This window comes from Oncorhynchus kisutch, linkage group LG20, assembly GCF_002021735.2.
Source record: "Oncorhynchus kisutch isolate 150728-3 linkage group LG20, Okis_V2, whole genome shotgun sequence".
NCBI classification, from domain to species: Eukaryota; Metazoa; Chordata; class Actinopteri; order Salmoniformes; family Salmonidae; genus Oncorhynchus; species Oncorhynchus kisutch.
Genome location: NC_034193.2, coordinates 2283408 through 2299437, shown reverse-complemented (window position 1 = coordinate 2299437; position 16030 = coordinate 2283408). Strand labels below are relative to the sequence as shown.

Below are 16030 nucleotides of genomic sequence, written 5' to 3'. Positions count from 1 at the left end.
TTTGAGACCTGACGGCCTGCGTAATGTTTTTCAACAGTCTGTTTCATGTCCTCCGTCACCGGCTCAGTCTCCAGCCCCTCCTGTCCGAGCAGTTATCTCCCAGCCCAACTACGTGTGCTGGCTGAATGAACACAGCCAGAAGAACAAGCTGTCTCTAAAGGCTTTGGAGGAAACGCGTGTTGGACCCAACAACACCTCACAGTAACACTTCATACAGTACTCTAAAGTTATTCACTTACTATTGCCGTTGCGAAGGGTCATATCCAAAACTAAAGGTGTGTGTGTGTTCTATGTCAGATGCTGTAGGTATGTGGTAGGTGAGAAAGAATACCCAGAGGGCTTTGGGAACACGAAGAAGGAGGCTAAGGAGGAAGCAGCAATGCAGGTCTATCTGGAGTTATGTGGCCGTAGTCAGACTACAGGGGTAAGGGTTATTAGGCCACATCGTAGACACACCATATCTCATGGTAGGATAATCTAAATGGTATTTAACGATAGTGGGGAAGTTAACAATGGTTTATTTCCAAGACTGCAGATGAAAACTGCAATGGCACCACTGGAAAACACAAGGAGGAATTGAATCCAAAGGTTGTGGTCCTCAGGTAAGACAAAACATTTCTTTATTTGATTGTTCTTCGGAGTCTCCACTGCATATATTACCAAGTACTCCGCCGTAGCTGTAGTCGTCTGTACTCCGCCGTAGCTGTAGTCGTCTGTACTCCTCCGTAGCTGTAGTCGTCTGTACTCCGCCGTAGCTGTAGTCGTCTGTACTCCGTCGTAGCTGTAGTCGTCTGTACTCCTCCGTAGCTGTAGTCGTCTGTACTCTGCTGTAGTCGTCTGTACTCCTCCGTAGCTGTAGTCGTCTGTACTCCTCCGTAGCTGTAGTCGTCTGTACTCTGCTGTAGTCGTCTGTACTCTGCTGTAGTCGTCTGTACTCCGCCATAGCTGTAGTCGTCTGTACTCCTCCGTAGCTGTAGTCGTCTGTACTCTGCTGTAGTCGTCTGTACTCCTCCGTAGCTGTAGTCGTCTGTACTCTGCTGTTGTCGTCTGTACTCCGCCATGGCTGTAGTCGTCTGTACACCTCCGTAGCTGTAGTCGTCTGTACTCCTCCGTAGCTGTAGTCGTCTGTACTCTGCTGTTGTCGTCTGTACTCCTCCGTAGCTGTAGTCGTCTGTACTCTGCTGTAGTCGTCTGTACTCCTCCGTAGCTGTAGTCGTCTGTACTCTGCTGTAGTCGTCTGTACTCCTCCGTAGCTGTAGTCGTCTGTAATCAGCCGTAGCTGTAGTCGTCTGTACTCCGCCGTAGCTGTAGTCGTCTGTTATTGAAGCATATCTGTCACATAATTAGCAGCCTAGCATAAACATTGTGTTTTGATTTCTTATGTCATCCAGTGAGAAGGTTGAACACATGAACATGAGCCCAGAACAGAATGTTCCAGAACGATACAGCTTCATTACAACAGAGGAGACCAACTTCATAGGTATACTCAACCACTACTGTCAGAAAACCAAACGGTTTCCTGACTTTAAACTGGTGGAGAAGAGTGGACCGTCACACGACCCTCAGTGAGTCTACAGACACTATGAGAAGATCATATCCCAACTGTCATTAAATGTCACAGAAAAAAAATATGACCTATTTTGTCCCCACACAGATTTGCTTATAAAGTATTGATTGACCAGAGAGAATACCCAAATGGTTTGGGTAAGACAGCCAAACAGGCCAAACAACAAGCTGCTCAGTTAGCATGGTCTGCTCTTCAAGAACAGTCTGACTGGAACAGCCAGGTAGACGTTTACAGTCATCAGTACACTGGTCATTAACAGCAGGCCCAGATTCAATCCGATCGGCTGTAGATGTGTGTTACAGTGCGCTTACGCCCGATTAAGCTGACATACGCAGCGTTACTTTGAATGTGAAACACGGAAACATTTCCTTTAAAAGGTGCTGACAGAGTGCGATCGGATTGAATCCCGGCCTAAGACAAATTTCCCCTCGGGCCCGGGACATTAACGTTCATCCCTCGGGCCCGGGACATTAACGTTCATCCCTCGGGCCAACAGCCTTTCCTGAAAATAGCCTCTCCTAGTTTCAAATGTTTATATTTCTCTACAATGTAAAGTAGACACGTGTCTGTCTGTCTCTGTTGACTGTGTTCTTTATCTCTATGTTGTGTTTTATAGGTGTCTTGCAGATCAACAGTTTCAGAAGATGGAGGACTATCCTCTCTAACCCCCTCCAGTACATGGTAAGCTGGAGGCCTATCCTAAATACCCCCTCCAGTACATGGTAAGATGGAGGACTATCCTAAATACCCCCTCCAGTACATGGTAAGATGGAGGACTATCCTCTAACCCCCTCCAGTACATGGTAAGATGGAGGACTATCCTAAATACCCCCTCCAATACATGGTAAGCTGGAGGCCTATCCTCTCTAACCCCCTCCAGTACATGGTAAGATGGAGGACTATCCTCTAACCCCCTCCAGTACATGGTAAGCTGGAGGCCTATCCTAAATACCCCCTCCAGTACATGGTAAGATGGAGGACTATCCTAAATACCCCCTCCAGTACATGGTAAGATGGAGGACTATCCTCTATAACCCCCTCCAGTACATGGTAAGCTGGAGGCCTATCCTAAATACCCCCTCCAGTACATGGTAAGATGGAGGACTATCCTAAATACCCCCTCCAGTACATGGTAAGATGGAGGACTATCCTCTATAACCCCCTCCAGTACATGGTAAGCTGGAGGCCTATCCTAAATACCCCCTCCAGTACATGGTAAGATGGAGGCCTATCCTCTCTAACCCCCTCCAGTACATGGTAAGCTGGAGGCCTATCCTCTCTAACGCCCTCCAGTACATGGTAAGATGGAGGCCTATCCTAAATACCCCCTCCAGTACATGGTAAGATGGAGGACTATCCTAAATACCCCCTCCAGTACATGGTAAGATGGAGGACTATCCTCTCTAACCCCCTCCAGTACATGGTAAGATGATGGACTATCCTAAATACCCCCTCCAGTACATGGTAAGCTGGAGGCCTATCCTAAATACCCCCTCCAGTACATGGTAAGATGGAGGACTATCCTCTCTAACGCCCTCCAGTACATGGTAAGATGGAGGACTATCCTCTCTAACGCCCTCCAGTACATGGTAAGATGGAGGACTATCCTAAATACCCCCTCCAGTACATGGTAAGATGGAGGACTATCCTAAATACCCCCTCCAGTACATGGTAAGATGGAGGACTATCCTCTAACCCCCTCCAGTACATGGTCAGATGGAGAACTATCCTCTAACCCCCTCCAGTACATGGTAAGATGGAGGACTATCCTCTCTAACCTCCTCCAGTACATGGTAAGAGGGAGGACTATCCTCTCTAACCCCCTGCAGTACATGGTAAGCTGGAGGCCTATCCTAAATACCCCCTCCAATACATGGTAAGATGGAGGACTATCCTCTCTAGCCCCCTCCAGTACATGTTAAGATGGAGGACTATCCTAAATACCCCCTCCAATACATGGTAAGATGGAGGACTATCCTCTCTAGCCCCCTCCAGTACATGGTAAGATGGAGGACTATCCTAAATACCCCCTCCAATACATGGTAAGATGGAGGACTATCCTCTCTAGCCCCCTCCAGTACATGGTAAGATGGAGGACTATCCTCTCTAGCCCCCTCCAGTACATGGTAAGATGGAGGACTATCCTCTCTAGCCCCCTCCAGTACATGGTAAGATGGAGGACTATCCTCTCTAGCCCCCTCCAGTACATGGTAAGGTATGGAGCAACACTGTCTGGGTGCAGCTCAACTGAAAATTAAACATGATTTGGAATTGAATATCAGTGTGAAAACCATGAAGCCTTAGACTGAAGGTGTTTTATGTCTATTGTAACAGCAAATCAATCAATTTCCTTTGAAAATGGACAATAAAGTATATATTTTATTTTCAATTCTCCCAGGGAATCCCAGGATGCAACACCACCATCCTTGAGTATTCCAGGAAGTACCAGTGAGTCCATCATATTCGCAGACTCCGTTAACGTCAGCTCCCCCAAGGTACAGATCCTGTTGTTGTTGCTATAGCTTCAGCTCAATGAATCACAGGATGTGGGTGGTGATACTGTCAACATAAACGCGTATTGTCTCTTTAAGCATGGTGTAAGACATTGGGTATTCTTGTGACAGCAAATCAATATCTGTTCTATTCTATTTTGTTCTATTCTATAAGCAGGTTGAAAGCCCTGTAAATGTGAAGCCTAAAATAAGGTAAGACCCAATTCAAGACTCTTCTTTCAAGATGAAGTTGTTTTTATTTTATACTCTAATACCTGGACTATCTGACCTCTGACCTCTCCTTTAGACTAGCACCTAACTTCCTGATGTCACCGGTCAAGACCAAACAGGTACTAGTCTCCAAGATACAAAAAAAAAAAAAAACCTTCTGAGAAAAGTATGACGTGATTGGTTGAATGATTTCATTGATTTGACAGAGATAAAAACCCACTGACATATTTCCTGTGTGGTCCAATATGGAAATAATTATCTTGATTATACACTTACTTACAGCTGTGGCCACTTTTCTTAAATCATTCCAAATTCTTCTTTAAATAAGTTAAAATAGAAAAATAACTATTGTATTTTTGTAAATGTCAGTTTTAAAAACGATATATATGATATGTGATTGGCACCTCTGAGTTACTACACAGCCTTTGGCCAAGATGACTGCAGACAGACTTATTGTAGGCACCTTTCTACTGGCAGTTTGGCCCACTCTTCAGCGACAACCTGCTCTAAATCTTCAACGTTTGAGGGGTTTCCTCCGTCAACTGCTGTTTTTAGATCTGGCCATAGGTTCTGGATGTGATTCAGGTCTGGACTCTTCACTGGTCACTCCAGAACCTTTGAACATCTCTTCTGTGCTTTTTGACGTGTGTTTGACGTGTGTTTGACGTGTGTTTGACGTGTGTTTGACGTGTGTTTGACGTGTGTTTGACGTGAGTTTGACGTGTGTTTGACGTGTGTTTGACGTGAGTTTGACGTGAGTTTGACGTGTGTTTGCGGGTAGTTGTCCTGCTGGAAGACCCACAAACTTCAATGGAGACCTCAGTTTTTGGACCCCGGGTTGAACATTGAACTCCAAAATACCTGATAATCTGCTGAGTTAATGATGCCTTGCACACATTCAAGGCCCCCAGTACCAGAGGTAGCAAAACATTTTCTGCAATGTAGAACAATTTCAACTTGTTTGACAAGATATATTTAAGAAAAGTCCAAGGATGCCAATATATATCTTTGGCTGGAACTGACTATGTGATCACTGTTATGGTAACTGAACCACAACTACAGGTTGTTAGACCATATTGTTGTCCTGACCTAGCGTTGGAAATGGAACGAGTACTTTTGTGTGTATGGAGTAAAAAGTACATTATTTTCTTTAGGAATGTAGTGAAGTAAAAGTAGTCAGGAATATAAATAGTAAAGTATAGATACCCCCCCCCCCCCCCCCCCCCCCCCCATAAAGTGAAACATTAAGTGAAAATTGTAAGTAGTACTTTACACCACTACTTACAATTTTACTACATCTTATATGACTAAAGACATTAGTCCTCCTCAGTGGCGGTTCTAGATCATTTCAACCTGAGGGGGGGGGGGGGGGGGGCAAGCTGGGGCCAGTTGTACTGTTAGAGGGGCCAGGTCCAGGCCCCACCCCCCCAGAACCACTAGTGGTCTTCCTACTCTGCTGACACTGAAAAACAGATCAATAAAAACATTAATTGTTAATATAATGTGAAAGGGGGATCTTCTAAACGTGAGGACATTATTGTCCAAAAACTAAACTTTTAAGTGGCACTGAGCACCGATGATGAAGAGGGAATACTGGGGATATGGCCGATGCTCTCTGCTGCTGCCAATTAAATAGGCTACAGGCCTGTTGTTGTTTGCTCAATAAAGTTGAGAATTTTGGTAACTAATACAGTCTTTTCATTCTGTTCTCTTTACAGAAATATACATTTTCTTTCCAAGTTTTCCTGTGTTTGAATGTATTAATATTGTGATATGCCTGGTTTGGCCTCTCTACTTTTCAGAGACAGTCACAACTCAACAATATTGCGCACTCTGCCTTTCCTTTCAACTGTAGGGAATGCGAATGCGATTTCAAATAATCCACAATTTAAAAATAATTATGGCTAGGAGAAGCTCTTGATCCTCTGTGGCAAAATCATGCTTCAGTAGCCTGTGCTGTATATTTAATTCACCTAGGAAAAGCTTCCCCTGTCCTCATGGCTACACGCGAATGTGCATTTGGCAGACAATGAGAGACAGTTGAAAACCAATAGAACAGGAGAGAAATAGGCTACTGGTTCCAATGAAATATGGAAGTCTGTCTAAAACAGCCTCCACGGATAAGGTCAGATTTTGCCTGGGTTACTTTGAAACAAGGTAAAACATGTAGTAAATGGTTCATTTAAAAAAAAAATGAAGTAGCGAAATGCATACGGTCTCCAGCTCTTTGAAAAATGGTGTGTGACGCACCGATGAAGCCTACCTTCTGCCTTCCTTCTGCATTTGAATTGTGAATGGAAAGCACGCTTCCATTACCATGAAAAAAACCCCAGCTATTTTTAATTGTGGCCCAGAAAACTATTTTTTGACACACGATTGCATTTACAATTGTTGCTGCAGTGATTGGTGTTATAAAAGCGCCGTCTGACAGATTTCCCCTCAAACGCTCTATATCTGTATGCTTTACGCGTGTGATTAATAAAATACAGTGCATTCGGAAAGTATTCAGACCCCTTGACGTTTAACACATTTTGTTACGTTAAAGCCTTATTCTAAAATGGATTCAATTGTTTTATCCCCCCTCTTCAATCTTCACAAAATACCCCATAATGACATCACAATACCCCATAATGACATCACAATACCCCATAATGACATCACAATACCCCATAATGACATCACAATACCCCATAATGACATCACAATACCCCATAATGACATCACAATACCCCATAATGACATCACAATACCCCATAATGACATCACAATACCCCATAATGACATCACAATACCCCATAATGACATCACAATACCCCATAATGACATCACAATACCCCATAATGACATCACAATACCTCATAATGACATCACAAAACCCCATAATGACTTCACAATACCCCATAATGACATCACAATACCCCATAATGACATCACAATACCCCATAATGACATCACAATACCTCATAATGACATCACAAAACCCCATAATGACTTCACAATACCCCATAATGACATCACAATACCTCATAATGACATCACAAAACCCCATAATGACTTCACAATACCCCATAATGACATCACAATACCCCAGAATGTCAAAGCAAAAACAGTTGTTGTTTTTTTTAGCAAATTTATACAAAAAATAACTGATATCACGTTTAATATAAGTATTCAGACCCTTTACTCAGTACTTTGTTGAAGCACCTTTGGCAGAGATTACAGCCTCGATTCTTCTTGGGTATGACGCTACAAGCTTGGCACAGCTGTATTTGGGGGGTTCTGGGATGTTTTATCTCACGGACAATTGGGCCAATTTGATGTAGCAGCTTTTCTAAACAAAAACAAACGAACGGCCAAAAGACGACTATTACCGACTGTAACAGAAACGTTACGGAGGTGGGTACGCTTACCTGCGAGCAGCTGCTGCCCCTCACCATGACTTCAGATTTATGGTGGCCCCCCCAGGCCCTCATCAAAGTTGCCCACCCCTGCTGTTGAGGATATATGGACTGCGTTATTAAATGTTGATTGAGTGTTTGTCATTGTTGTTTTTTAAAGGAAGGTCCCGATTTAAAAGGCAACAATTTAGGAACCTTGTCAAGTGGAAGGACATCCAACCAACCAATTAAATCTAGGTACATTATGGGGTTACTTTCAGCATGACAACGATACTCATTTCTCTACCCCACATTTAATGTATAAAGTAGATGGCATTGAAATCTGTTGCTGATGGGAATACTCATCTATACTGATCACAAAACAGTTTGATCATGTTGACGGATTGATTATTTAAATCTGATTTATTATCTCAGGTTTTTATCAGAGTTTGATTCAATAGAGAAGATTGGCAAAGGAGGCTTTGGCAACGTTTATAAGGCGCGACGGGAACTGGAGCAGAAGTATTTTGCCGTGAAGATAGTACTGAGTAAAGGGTAAGTCGATTATGTTCTGTTACTTTAGCAATCGAAGTGATATCTTTCACTCGACCCAGCCGCTGTATAATAACACTGATGAATTTATTTATTATTATTATTATTATTTATTTATTTATTTATTTAACCTGTGACTCTTTCCTCAGGAAAGCTAAGCGGGAGGTTGGTGCCTTAGCAGATCTTCAGCACCCCAACATAGTACGCTACTACACCGCCTGGCTGGAGGACACCACGTACCGATGCGACACCAACTCTGAGAGCGACACCACTTCAGAGTAACATTATTACTACTGTCCCTGTCCCATTGCACTATGGGAGATGTTATAGAATAATTACATTTTACATGTTAGTGTTACGTTCCCCAATAATGTCATTCAAACAGAAGGGGGAACTAACAAAGAGTCACTGACAACAAATTAAATGAAACAGGTTGGTGTTTTAGGAGAGGTTTTGATATACACTCATGGGAGTGTCTACTGTAAGTTGACTAGCAACAACAGCTGGGACCTAAAAGTGACCCACCATGAGCTGGGAACTAAAAGGGACCCACCATGTGCTGGGACCTAAAAGGGACCCACCATGAGCTGGGAACTAAAAGTGACCCACCATGAGCTGGGACCTAAAAGGGACCCACCATGTGCTGGGAGATGGGACCTAAAAGGGACCCACCATGAGCTGGGACCTAAAAGGGACCCACCATGAGCTGGGACCTAAAAGGGACCCACCATGAGCTGGGACCTAAAAGGGACCCACCATGAGCTGGGACCTAAAAGGGACCCACCATGAGCTGGGACCTAAAAGGGACCCACCATGAGCTGGGACCTAAAAGGGACCCACCATGAGCTGGGACCTAAAAGGGACCCACCATGAGCTGGGACCTAAAAGGGACTCACCGCCCTACATGCTAACGACCTATAAGTGCTAAAGTCCAGCCTCAAAACATAAATGGAAAAAAACATTATCTCGAAGGACTTAATCAGTGTATTCAACTAAGGTAGATAAATGACCCCATATCATAGCCGTAGCACGTATAAAGAACAATCAGTTTCCCTTTTATTGGTATAAGTTGCTGCTCCCATTTCAGTAAGGTCTGTTCCCATTTCAGTAAGGTCTGTTCCCATTTCAGTAAGGTCTGTTCCCATTTCAGTAAGGTGTGTTCCCATTTCAGTAAGGTGTGTTCCCATTTCAGTAAGGTGTGTTCCCATTTCAGTAAGGTCTGTTCCCATTTCAGTAAGGTCTGTTCCCATTTCAGTAAGGTCTGTTCCCATTTCAGTAAGGTCTGTTCCCATTTCAGTAAGGTCTGTTCCCATTTCAGTAAGGTCTGTTCCCATTTCAGTAAGGTCTGCTCCCATTTCAGATGATAATTGTTCTTTTACTTCCTGCTGCTTTAGTTCAGGCAGCAGTTCGTCCTCTGAGTTCCTGTACATCCAGATGGAACTATGTGACAAGAGGACTCTAAAAGTGTGGATCGACGAGAGGAACGCTCATCGGAAACCCAAACGCAGGGAGGAGAGTCTACACATCACCCAGCAGATAGTAAACGGGGTAGAATACATCCACTCCAAGAAACTCCTACACAGAGACCTAAAGGTAGGCTGTCACGACTTACTATTTATCCTGGTCCATCACAGGTTTATGACCGGTGGGCATATTGATATTTGAACAGCTTCTTCTTCTTCTTCTAGCCTGCTAACATCATGTTTGGTATGAGTGACGGAGAGGGGAAGGGAGAGGTAAAGATCGGGGACTTTGGTCTGGTGACAGCAGAAGATAACGACAACGATGAGAACCTGCTGGAGAGAACGAAAAAGACAGGAACCAAGTCTTACATGGCCCCCGAACAGGTAAATGTAAAACACACACTAGGTTAAAACAATATAATGGATGGTCTGTCCTTCCATCCATAGCTCTGTCTATGAATTTGGGGTTAGATTTAGGCGTATCCCTGAGCTTTTTTTACCAAAACACTTTTTACCAGACACTTTGTTATTGTTTTATCTGCAGATTGACCCTGTTTTCTGCAGTCAAATGACATAATCGCCCTCTATTGGCCTCATGGGTGGAATGTTATTATTATTTTTCATAATTATATAATTCATAAACTATTTTTTTTAAACACCGTAAATCTGGTGTTTCAATGTGAAATTGTTTCGTTATAGTTCAGTCTTCTGTGATGTGTATATAAAGTGTAATATTGGGATGAAAGCTCAAAATGTAATACATTTCAACTCTATATCTGAAATGGTACAAGACCATAACCATGTGTGTGAGTGAGGTGTATACTTTTGTTTCAAAGTGGATTTGTTTAAGACTACCAAGAATCACTGCAGTAAGAGATGAAACATTTCTATGAGTTTAATGTCTGATGTGTGTGAACAGAGGAACCAGACCTCCTATGACAGAAAGGTGGACATCTTTGCTTTGGGTCTGATCTACTTCGAACTGCTCTGGAACCTGTCTGGGATGGAGAAAGCAGAGGTGACTTTGATGGAAGGAATGAAGGAAAGATTAAGAAAAAGCTAACTAGCTAGCTTCAATGTTAGCTAGGTAGCTAACTAGCTAGCTTCAATGTTAGCTAGGTAGCTAACCAGCTAGCTTCAATGTTAGCTAGGTAGCTAACCAGCTAGCTTCAATGTTAGCTAGGTAGCTAACATTAGGCTATAACTAGCAAAGCAAATGGCTTTCTGAGGTACTAATAGTACAGTCCTGGCCAATAGTTTTGAGAATGACGCAAATATGAATCTTCACAAAGTTTGCTGCTTCAGTGTCTTTAGATATTTTTTGTCAGATGTTACTATGGAATACTGAAGTATAATTACAAGCGTTTCATAAGTGTCAAAGGCTGTTATTGACAATTGCATGAAGTTGATGCAAAGAGTTAATATTTGCAGTGTTGACCCTTCTTTTTCAAGACCTCTGCAATCCGCCCTGGCATGGTGTCAATTAACTTCTGGGCCACATCCTGACTGATGGCAGCCCATTCTTGCATAATCAATGCTTGGAGTTTGTCAGAATTTGTGGGTTTTTGTTTGTCCACCTGCCTCGAGAGGATTGACCACAAGTTCTCAATGGGATTAAGGTCTGGGGAGTTTCCTGGCCATGGACCCAAAATATCGATGTTTGTTCCCCGAGCCACTTAGTTATCACTTTTGCCTTATGGCAAGGTACTCCATCATACTGGAAAAGGTATTGTTCCACACCAAACTGTTCCTGGATGGTTGGGAGAAGTTGCTCTCGGAGGATGTGTTGGTACCATTCTTTATTCTTGGATGTGTTCTTAGGCAAAATTGTGAGTGAGCCCACTCCCTTGGCTGAGAAGCAACCCCACACACATGAATGGTCTCAGGATGCTTTACTGTTGGCATGACCCAGGACTGATGGTAGCGCTCACCTTGTCTTCTCCTGACAAGCTTTTTTCCGGATGCTCCAAACAATCAGAAAGGGGATTCATCAGAGAAAATGACTTTACCCCAGTCCTCAGCAGTCCAATCCCTGTACCTTTTGCAGAATATCAGTCTGTCCCTGATGTTTTTCCTGGAGAGAAGTAGCTTCTTTGATTCCCTTCTTGACACCAGGCCATTCTCCAAAAGTCTTCGCCTCACTGTGCGTGCAGATGCACTCACACCTGCCTGCTGCCATTCCTGAGCAAGCTCTGTACTGGTGGTGCCCCAATCTCCCAGCTGAATCAACTTTAAGAGATGGTCCTGGCGCTTGCTGGACTTTCTTGGGCACCCTGAAGCCTTCTTCACAACAATTGAACCGCTCTCCTTGAAGTTCTTGATGATCTGATAAATGGTTGATTTAGGTGCAATCTTACTGGCAGCAATATCCTTGCCTGTGAAGCCCTTTTTGTGCAAAGCAATGATAACGGCGTGTGTTTCCTTGCAGGTAACCATGGTTGACAGAGGAAGAATAATGATTCCAAGCACCACCATCCTTTTGAAGCTTCCAGTCTGTTATTCGAACTCAGTCAGCATGACAGAGTGATCTCCAGCTTTGTCCTCGTCAACACTCACACCTGTGTTAACGAGAGAATCACTGACATGATGTCAGCTGGCCCTTTTGTGGCAGGGCTGAAATGCAGTGGAAATGTTTTTGGGGGATTCCGTTCATTTGCATGGCAAAGAGGGACTTTGCAATTAATTGCAATTCATCTGATCACTCTTCATAACATTCTGGAATATATGCAAATTGCATCATACAAACTGAGGCAGCAGACTTGGTGAAAATAATATTTGTGTCATCCTCAAAACTTTTGGCCACGACTGTAGATAACACTGTCATGAAGGATCTGCCTTACCAAAGTTTTCACACACCTGGACTTTTCCCACATTTTGATGTGTGACAACTTGAATTTAAAATTGATTAAATTTAATTTATTTTACGTAGCTTGATGTTGTGCCACTGATCTACACACAATACCCCATAATGTCAAAGTGGAGTTATGTTTTTAGAAATGTTTACAAATGAATTAACAATGAAACGCTGAAATGTTTTGAGTCAATAGGTATTCAACCCCTTTGTTATTGCAAGTCTGAATAAGTTCAGGAGTAATCATTTGCTTAACAAGCCACATGATTTTTAAATGACTACACCGTCTCTGTACCACACACACAATTATCTGTAGGATCCCTCAGTCGAGCAGTGCATTTTAAACACAGAATCAAACACAAAGACCAGGGAGGTTTTCCAATACCTCTCAAAGAAGGGCACCAATTGGTAGATGGGTAAAAAAGCAGACATTGAATATCCCTTTGAGCCTGGTGAAGTTATTAATTACACTTTGGATGGTGCATCAATAGACTCAGTCACTACAAAGATACAGGCCTCATTCCTAACTCAGTTGCCGGAGAGGAAGGAAACCTCTCAGGATTTTCACCACGAGGCCAATGGTGACTTTAAAACCGTTTCAGAGTGTAATAGCTGTGATAAGAGAGAACTGAGGATGGATCACCAACATTGTAGTTACTCCACAATACTAACCTAAAGGACAGAGTGAAAAGAAGGAAGCCTGTACAGAATACAAATATTCCAAAACATGGATCCTGTTTGCAACAGGATACTAAAGTAATACTGCAAAAAATATGGCACTATTTGTCCTGAATACAAAGTGTTTGGAGCAACTCCAACACAACACATCACTGAGTATCACTCTTCATATTTTCAAAAATGTTGGTAACTGTGTCATGTTATGGGTATGTTATTCAGCAAGGGAGTTTTTCAGGAGAAAAATAAATGGAATATTATATATATATTTTTTTACCTTTAGTTAACTAGGCAAGTCAGTTAAGAAAAAATCCTTATTTACAATGACGGCCATACCCAGACAATGCTGGGCCAATTGTGCGCCACCCTTTTGGGACTCCCAATGGCAGCCGGATGTGATACAGCCTGGATTCGAACCAGGGACTGCAGTGATGCCTCCTTGCACTGAGATGCAGTGTCTTAGACTGCTGCGCCACTCGGGAGCCCACTGAGATGCAGTGTCTTAGACCACTGCGCCACTCGGGAGCCCAGTAGACCTAAATCCTAGAGGGAAAACCTGGTTCAGTCTGCTTTCCAACAGACACAGAGATTCGTTTACCTTTCAGCAGGACAATAACCTAAAACACAAGGTAAAATATACACTGCAGTTGCTTAACAAGATGACATTGATTGTTCCTGAGTGGCCTAGTTACAGTTTGAACTTAAATTGGCTTGAAAATATATGGCAAGACTTGAAAAAGACTGTCTAGCGATGATCAACCACCAAGTTCACAGAGCATGAAGAATTTTTTTAAAGAATAATGGGCAAATATTGTACAATCCAGGTGTGCAAAGCTCTTAGAGACTCACAGCTGTAATCACTCTTAGAGACTTACCCAGACTTACCCAGAAAGACTCACAGCTCTAATCACTCTTAGAGACTTACCCAGACTTACCCAGAAAGACTCACAGCTCTAATCACTCTTAGAGACTCACAGCTGTAATCACTCTTAGAGACTTACCCAGACTTACCCAGAAAGACTCACAGCTGTAATCACTCTTAGAGACTTACCCAGAAAGACTCACAGCTCTAATTACTCTTAGAGACTCACAGCTGTAATCACTCTTAGAGACTCACAGCTCTAATCACTCTTAGAGACTCACAGCTCTAATCACTCTTAGAGACTCACAGCTCTAATCACTCTTAGAGACTCACAGCTCTAATCACTCTTAGAGACTCACAGCTCTAATCACTCTTAGAGACTCACAGCTCTAATCACTGCCAAATCTGATTCTAACATGTATTGACTCGGGGTTGAAAACTTATCTAATCAAGATATATTAGTGTTTCATTTTCCATTCATAAAAAAACAATTTTTGAATTCTTCCTCTTTGACATTACAGAGTATTCTGTGTAGATCGTTAACAACAAAAAATGACAATTTAAATCCATTTGAATCCCACTTTGTAACGCAACAAAACGTTGGATAAAAGGTCAAGGGGTATGAATTCTTTCCGAAGGCTCTGTATGTCAATGACTTTGATGTAGTATACTCCTGAACTGTCATGGGCTGTAGGTCTACAACCAGAATGCACCACATCATCACTGTGTGTATTCCTTGTTTAGGTCTGGAATGATGTCAGAAGCCAGAGTTTTCCTCCTCAGTTCAACACGCAGTTCAACTTAGAGGTACGCATACATGCTGTGTGTGGTTGTGTTACAGAACAAGGTGATAGAGTGGATACTGTGTGTGGTTGTGTTACAGAACAATGTGATAGAGTGGATGCTGTGTGTGGTTGTGTTACAGAACAATGTGATAGAGTGGATACTGTGTGTGGTTGTGTTACAGAACAATGTGATAGAGTGGATGCTGTGTGTGGTTGTGTTACAGAACAATGTGATAGAGTGGATGCTGTGTGTGGTTGTGTTACAGAACAAGGTGATAGAGTGGATACTGTGTGTGGTTGTGTTACAGAACAATGTGATAGAGTGGATGCTGTGTGTGGTTGTGTTACAGAACAAGGTGATAGAGTGGATACTGTGTGTGGTTGTGTTACAGAACAAGGTGATAGAGTGGATACTGTGTATGGTTGTGTTATAGAACAAGGTGATAGAGTGGATACTGTGTGTGGTTGTGTTACAGAACAAGGTGATAGAGTGGATACTGTGTGTGGTTGTGTGGTTGTGTTACAGAACAATGTGATAGAGTGGATGCTGTGTGTGGTTGTGTTACAGAACAATGTGATAGAGTGGATGCTGTGTGTGGTTGTGTTACAGAACAAGGTGATAGAGTGGATACTGTGTGTGGTTGTGTTACAGAACAAGGTGATAGAGTGGATACTGTGTGTGGTTGTGCTACAGAACAAGGTGATAGAGTGGATACTGTGTGTGGTTGTGTTACAGAACAAGGTGAAAGAGTGGATACTGTGTGTGGTTGTGTTACAGAACAAGGTGATAGAATGTATACTGTGTGTGTTTGTGTTACAGAACAAGGTGATAGAGTCGATGCTGTGTGCCAACCCAGAGGATAGACCAGATGCCAGGCAGCTGAAGATAAAACTGAATGAGTGTTCTTGTGTTCTGACCAGAGATCAAAACTTCCATCAAGACAACAGAACAGTCTAAAGACAGTCAGTGGAATTCATTAAGGCTCTCGGAATAGTATTCATTGTGATATAGAATGCACAACTGATTCTAGATCAGTTCTCTACTCTGAGAGCTATGAATGCAGGCCCTGAACATCCAACAAAACAACAAAATGATCTGATCCTAGATCAAAACAAATCAAACTTTATTTGTCACATGCCGAATACAACAGGTGTAGTAGACATTACAGTGAAAT

The 16030-nt window shown here is 42.7% G+C and overlaps 1 protein-coding gene across 2 annotated transcripts in view; it reads left to right on the top strand.

Annotated features, from left to right (window-relative positions):
• The window catches only part of eif2ak2 (eukaryotic translation initiation factor 2-alpha kinase 2), a 31528-nt gene extending 15498 nt beyond the window's left edge, over nt 1-16030 (top strand). The window contains exons 4-20 of one of the 2 annotated variants that reach the window (XM_031799703.1): nt 38-201; nt 298-424; nt 529-602; nt 1392-1565; nt 1655-1787; nt 2184-2248; nt 3966-4062; nt 4238-4272; nt 4367-4409; nt 7849-7925; nt 8103-8222; nt 8369-8497; nt 9614-9812; nt 9908-10066; nt 10602-10700; nt 14815-14877; nt 15676-16030. In XM_031799703.1, coding sequence (XP_031655563.1) covers nt 38-201; nt 298-424; nt 529-602; nt 1392-1565; nt 1655-1787; nt 2184-2248; nt 3966-4062; nt 4238-4272; nt 4367-4409; nt 7849-7925; nt 8103-8222; nt 8369-8497; nt 9614-9812; nt 9908-10066; nt 10602-10700; nt 14815-14877; nt 15676-15813 — 1896 coding nt within the window. In that variant the 3' untranslated portion in view covers nt 15814-16030. Of the gene's footprint in view, nt 1-37; nt 202-297; nt 425-528; nt 603-1391; nt 1566-1654; nt 1788-2183; nt 2249-3965; nt 4063-4234; nt 4273-4366; nt 4410-7848; nt 7926-8102; nt 8223-8368; nt 8498-9613; nt 9813-9907; nt 10067-10601; nt 10701-14814; nt 14878-15675 lie in introns of both variants that reach the window. The other variant, XM_031799702.1, reaches the window with a different exon arrangement.